The sequence below is a fragment of the Hibiscus syriacus genome, unplaced genomic scaffold, assembly GCF_006381635.1.
Source record: "Hibiscus syriacus cultivar Baekdansim isolate YM2019G1 unplaced genomic scaffold, ASM638163v2 tig00110831_pilon, whole genome shotgun sequence".
Taxonomy (NCBI): domain Eukaryota; kingdom Viridiplantae; phylum Streptophyta; class Magnoliopsida; order Malvales; family Malvaceae; genus Hibiscus; species Hibiscus syriacus.
This window is the reverse complement of record NW_024062882.1, coordinates 5,550,909-5,557,104: the sequence shown is the minus strand read 5'-3', so window position 1 is coordinate 5,557,104 and position 6,196 is coordinate 5,550,909. Positions and strand designations below refer to the sequence as shown.

Sequence of the window (6,196 nt, the reverse complement as noted above, 5' to 3'; positions counted from 1 at the left end):
CATTATAAATTTAAATATTAAACAAATTAAAAGTTATCTTGTGAATTTTAAGTTTTTTTTATTATAAATTTAAGGTGAATAAAATAGAATATATATACAAAAACTTTTAAATATTTAATAATGAACACTTATATCCTTACATACACACTGTTTGAAATCAAGACCTCAAAAATAACAACAATCTATTTAATGATTAAGATCGATTGTTCATACTGAATTTCAAATTTAAATATCTAATAAGTCTTTATATTTTTCTTTAGTAGTCTAATATTTTAACGCCTATCAATATCTGCCTATCAATATCTAATTTTAACTTCGTCCTTAACTGAGATAAATATGAAATAGTTTAAAGATACATCTTATTCATTTAAGATTATATGTTGATATGTTTAGAGATAAATACAAAAATAATAACACACATTTTATATTAATATGGATAATAAACTAGTTTAATGTTAAAAAGAGTAAACTACATATTTGGCCATTCTACCTATCCTTGCATTTTCATTTTAATCGTTCAATTTTTTTTCTTCTTAAAAGCATACTCAATATTATACTTTTATTTCATTTTAGTCACATCACTAAAATATAAACAAAATTACCAACATTGGATATGAACGTTAAAATAACCAAAACAAAACCACAACATTAACAATGTAAAAGCTAGGGTTTCAATGTTATCTCCATGGATGAACTAATCAAGCTAGTAAAGAAATCACTTTGGTAATGAAGAGAAATTAAATTACATTTCTGTAAATTTAGATTAACAATGCTCATAATTCCTGCTTCAACAAACATAAAAATCCCACATTTATCTTAATTACGGCCACGCTTTGCCAATCTGGGTGAAGTCCTACTCCCACTAGTCACCTCAGTTTTACCCTTCGTTTTCTTCTTATCATCTTTAGTTTCAGGCCAATGATTAACCTCCTCGACGATCCTCATCACGTCGCCGCCGATGCCGTCGCTAAAGCTAATATTCATTTCGCTAACCAACCCGCCGTTCTTCGCTGCTAGCTCGAAATCATTGCCCAACTTCCGCACCGCACCGTTCCGCAACACCCTCTTCTTTTCTCTCTTCAGCAGCGGTTCATCGACTTCGCTTCCACTCAGGGCGTTATCGTCGTCGTTTAGATCCAAGAATCTTCTTTTTACAGCCATGGGGGCGGGAGGAGGAGAAACGTCGTCGTATGCATCGATTTTGGTCTTAGAACTCCTTTCGGGGGTGTCATTGAGAATTTTCTCGCGCTGAGCCTTGAGTCTTTTGACGTTGCCTTCGATACGACCTTGGAGACGGAGGCGCTTGAAGCTGCGACCACCCATGGACCAATGTGCATCGTCGGCCCATGAGAGGAGCGGATCGAGGACCGGGACCGGAGGGTCTATACGTTCCGAGCTGAACTTGGTATCCGTGTAGATGCGGGGCCGTGGAAGGCTGCTTCCGTAGAACTTGCCGGGGCCGAGAGGAACCACCATTGTTTGGCGATTAGTAGTCGAGACTCTTTGGGGAATTATGACGAACAGTTGAGCGACGATGTTGAAAGGAAGATGAGTGAATGTGAGAGATACTTTGGCTGTGTTGTTTTAAAGGGCATTAGCTGAGCGAGGCGGGTGATTTTAGCGGGAAAGCTATGGCGGCCAAAGTTAGCGCCATCCCAAGCTAGAAAATTTTCGGAAAATTCAAGGTTTTCGGTGATTTTGGCGGGGATTTAAAAGCTCAATTGGGCCTAATTTCTAGGGTTTGTTCAAAGGTTTTTTTTCCAATAGGGCAGCCCAAAAAATTTGAAAAACAAATCGCATAAGTACTTTTATTTTGGGATATATGATATTTTTATAGTGAATAGAATTCGTCACTTTGAGGTGATGATGTAATGAATTCAAATAAAAAATATTTTTATTCAATTTTTTTATTTTGATGTGATAAATTCAAAAAAATATTATTTTTTAAAATTCGTCACCTCAATATGACAAGTTCTATAAACACAAAAAAATATCATAAATCTCAAAATGAAAACTTGAGTGCCTTAATAGGCTAAATAAAAAACTCGGATCTCCTAATAGGACAAAAAAACCTTTGTTCATATAAGGTTGGATCTTTTTAAAATGAATAAATAATTTTAAATTAAATTAAATACGATATTATACTATACATAAAAAATTAATTATAGAATATGTTAATAAACAATAATTTAAATTTTAAATTGATCACCATTCAAGAGGTACACCAAATATTAAATGTAAAATAATATAGTATTATTTAAATAATTTAAATACATAAACTGTTTTGTAAATTCAAATATAGTAATAAAAGAATTTTAAATATCAATTAAAATTTTTATAATATTAAGAAATCAACCGATATTTTTTTAATCATAAGTTCCAATAAAGTGTTTGGTGGAATATATAAGTTTTAGTGGAATTATTGTAAGCTCCAATTCTAGTTCAGTAGTTAAGTGCAAAACACCTAAGGAAGGGGTTTGAGTTCAATTCCTTTTTCCCCAGTGGTAATCATTTATTTTCTTTAAAATTTCGGATCAATAAGGTGTTGACTAGAAGAGGTAAAATGGCGTGAAAAGTCAAAAACTAAAAAGTTTACGTCTAATTCGTCCATCATTTTACAAGCACAATGACCAAATTATAAAAAAAAGAAAAAAAAAGAAAAAAAAAGAATTAAAGTGAAAACTCGTAACGACGCTTTGAAAAAACATTCTAAAGTGAAAACTCGTAACGGCGTTTTGAAAAAACATTCTAAAGTGAAACCTGAAAGGGCACTTGAACTAACTTTTGATTTTTGATATGATTTTCAAATGTTTTAAGGTGTTAAAATTTACATTTTAAGATTTTATAAATGATTTTTAAAAATAAGTGTTATTGAATAATTTCACAAATTATAAACAATGTTTTAAATCTTAAAACACGTGTTATTAGCCAAAAACACATGTCAGTCTCAAGACCAACATGCCAGTTTTGATACCAAATAAGAGTTTTTGGGGTTTTTTTGGTTCTTTTTTGTACGATGCAAATCACCTCTGTTCAATATATTCCCAAACAGGATATGGTCAAGCTCTCTGAGAATACCTATTTACTATGGAAACATCAAGTATCTCTCATTATTTATGGTTTTGGATTGCTTCAGTTTATGGTCAAGCTCTCTGAGAATACCAAATAACGACGAAATCTGGTCAAGTTGAGGAAAATCCGGCGTTTGTTCTTCATTAACAACAAGATAAATTGTTAACATCATGGTTGCTTACCACTGTAAGCATTGAGGTTTTGCCACATCTCACCGGTCTCTCCTCTGCCAATATTATTTGGAACACTATTTCACGTTTGTTTGGTACTCGATCGAGTGCTAAAGTGTATTCTCTTTGACATAGTCTTCACTCTCAACGTAAGGCTAGACAATCGGTGAATGAGTTTCTTGTCAAGGTCAAATCGATTTATGATATGTTGAGTGCAGCAGGAAGTCCAATCACTGAACATGAACACGTTAATGTCATTCTTATAGGATTATCCATGGAATTTGAATCTGTTATTGCAATTACTTCAAGTGACAATGTGTCCTTAGAAGTGCTCACTGAAATGTTGCTTGATTGTGAAGCACGACATAAGGCTTTTCTCACTGAAGGAGGCCAACTTGGTCTCTCGTTCTAGTGGTGATATTGTTTTGCATGACTCTGAATTTTCGGAGGGAAATGTTACTGCAAAGCAAGGTGGTGCCACGAGAGGCCAATCCAGTGATGGTTATCGAGGACGTGGTCGAGGTCGGTTTGAAAACTCAAATCGCCCTAAATGCCAACTCTATGGGAAATACGGTCACACGGTTCAGAAATGCTATCATCGTTTTGATAGGGACTTCACTGGTGTTCCTACTGACAGTCAAAGCAGTGAAGGGTGGATGTCTTCGCCAATTTCTGCAGAAAATCAGCAGACACCTTTCAGTGCTCATGCATTTACCCATACAATGTGTGCTCCTTTTCCCTCGATGAGTGTTTCTTTTCCTTCTCCTCATGGGTTCTTTTATTCCAATCCTATTTTCATGATGCCTACTGTTAGCCCAGGATCTATCTATCAGGATGTTCATAGTACTCTACGCTGCAAACATATGGTGCTTTGGATACGGTAAAAGGTTCACAAGGGTATATGAATCCTTCAGCTACTTTTGTCTCAGCTGCACATTCATCTCGTCCTGCTTTGCCAACTGGTGGTGTTGATCCAGTGTGGTATCCTGATATGGGGACAACACATCATGTTGCAAATTATGTGTCTGCTCAATACTGGTACAACTTATATAGGTAAACATAGTCTTCATATAGAAAATGGTGAAGGTGTTAAAATCTCCCATATTGGCCAAAGTTTCTTGCCATCGAAAACAAAGTCGTTAGTCCTACAAAATGTTCTCCATGTGCCTGACATTAATAAGAACTTATTGTCCGTTTCTCAATTTACCCGGGATAATAATGTTTTTTTATTGAATTTCATCCGTTTGAATGTTTTGTGAATGATGCTTTTACTCGGAGCGTGTTGTTGAACGGGAAGCTCACAAATGAAGGTTTATATCAAATTGTTCTTCTTAATACAAAGAAGATTCCTATACAACTAAATAATGTGTCAAAGTCTTGTGGTTTGTTAGACTTATGGCATAAGCGATTATGACATTCGACTGTTAGTGTGGTGAAGACATTAATGAAATTATGCAATGTTGCTTCTAATAAAAGTAATTTGTCTTCTGCTTGCAATGCTTGTTTACAAAGTAAAACATATAAGTTGCCAGTATCCAATTCTGTTACTGAATATACTACACCTTTTCAACTAGTTGTCTCTGATGTCTAGGGGCCAACACCAATTGTTTCTACTAATGGCTTTGCATACTTTGTGTCTTTCATTGATGTGTATAGCAAATTTACATGGGTTTACTTGATTAAAAGGAAGTCTAAAGTTATGCAATGCTTTCTTAATTTTTACAAGATTATCGGGGTTCAATTTGGAGTCAAGATAAAAACATTGCAGAGTGATGGTGGTGGAGAGTATCAAGCTCTAAAAGGATGTTTTTTGGTAAATGGTGTTCAATATCGGCTCTCTTATCCAAGCACGTCTGAACAAAATGGAAAAGCTAAACGAAAACATCGTCAAGTGGTTGAAATGGTCTTGCATTGTTTTCCCAAGCTTACTTGCCTCTGAAGTCTTAGAGTTATGCATTTAATTCAACGTGTACCATATAAATTGTTTGGCTACAGGGGTGTTACATGGAAAATTACCATTTGAAGTATTACATCATTAGCTTCTTGATTACTCGGTGTTAAGGGTTTTTGGATGTGCTTGTTTTCCTTTGGTAAGACTGTTTAATCACCATAAACTTGAATATCGATCCAGACGCTGTGTATTTCTTGGATATAGTCCGTCTGTAACATCCCAAAAGTCGGGTCAATGACCAAAATATAAGTTTTAGTAATTTAGTGACCAATCTCAGAAAAGATTAAAAGTTTAGGGATTTAAATGAAAAGTGTTGATGTTGGATTTAATAACAAAATTTTAAAGTAATAAGGGTATTATGGTCATTTTTTAGGAAAGATTTTTATTTCCCTTTATAAAGGGTAATAAGAATGTGGGAAAGGAGATATTTCTCCAGAGCATTCTTCAGTCCTCTTCTTTCTCCTCTCCACCGTGAAGCCTTGTATAAGGTAAGTGGGTCTTCAGTTGGTTAATTTTTTCATTTTAAAGCTTGCTTTGATTCTTGGAATATTAAGAAAGATTAAGGAAAGCTTTAGGTGTCTTAAAACTCAAAGATTAACAAGTTTTGAAAAATTAAGAAAAATGAGTTTTTAAGGTGAATATTTGAAATAGAAGGAGTTAATAGATTTTGAAGTTGAATTTGACTTATCCAGGGTTAAATTAAGAGTTATGAAGTGTTAGAATTGGAATTTGTACATGTTGCAAAGTTGGTGTAATTTTTTAATTACATATGGAAGATAGAATTTTTAAGTTAAAGATGTATTGAATGAGTATAAATGAGCTTAAGTAAGTGTATTTGAGCTTAGCATATGAAGGAGGAGGAAACATGAAGTGTTTGAGATGAAATGAAGTAATTTTCATGCTGAAAATGTAGTTTCTGGGCTAAGGGTATCGATACCCATTCAACAGGTACCGATACCCTCTCAAACGAAAAGAAACACAGAATGTCATTAGGGTACCTATA

The 6,196-nt window shown here is 34.2% G+C and overlaps 1 protein-coding gene across 1 annotated transcript; it reads right to left on the bottom strand.

Moving 5' to 3' along the window:
* Positions 1 to 648: 648 nt before the first annotated feature.
* LOC120142646 lies at positions 649 to 1,577 on the bottom strand. The gene has a single exon (XM_039157177.1). The coding sequence runs from the start codon at positions 1,474 to 1,476 to the stop codon at positions 817 to 819; it is 660 nt and encodes a 219-aa protein (XP_039013108.1). The 5' UTR covers positions 1,477 to 1,577; the 3' UTR covers positions 649 to 816.
* Between the last annotated feature and the right edge of the window lie 4,619 nt (positions 1,578 to 6,196).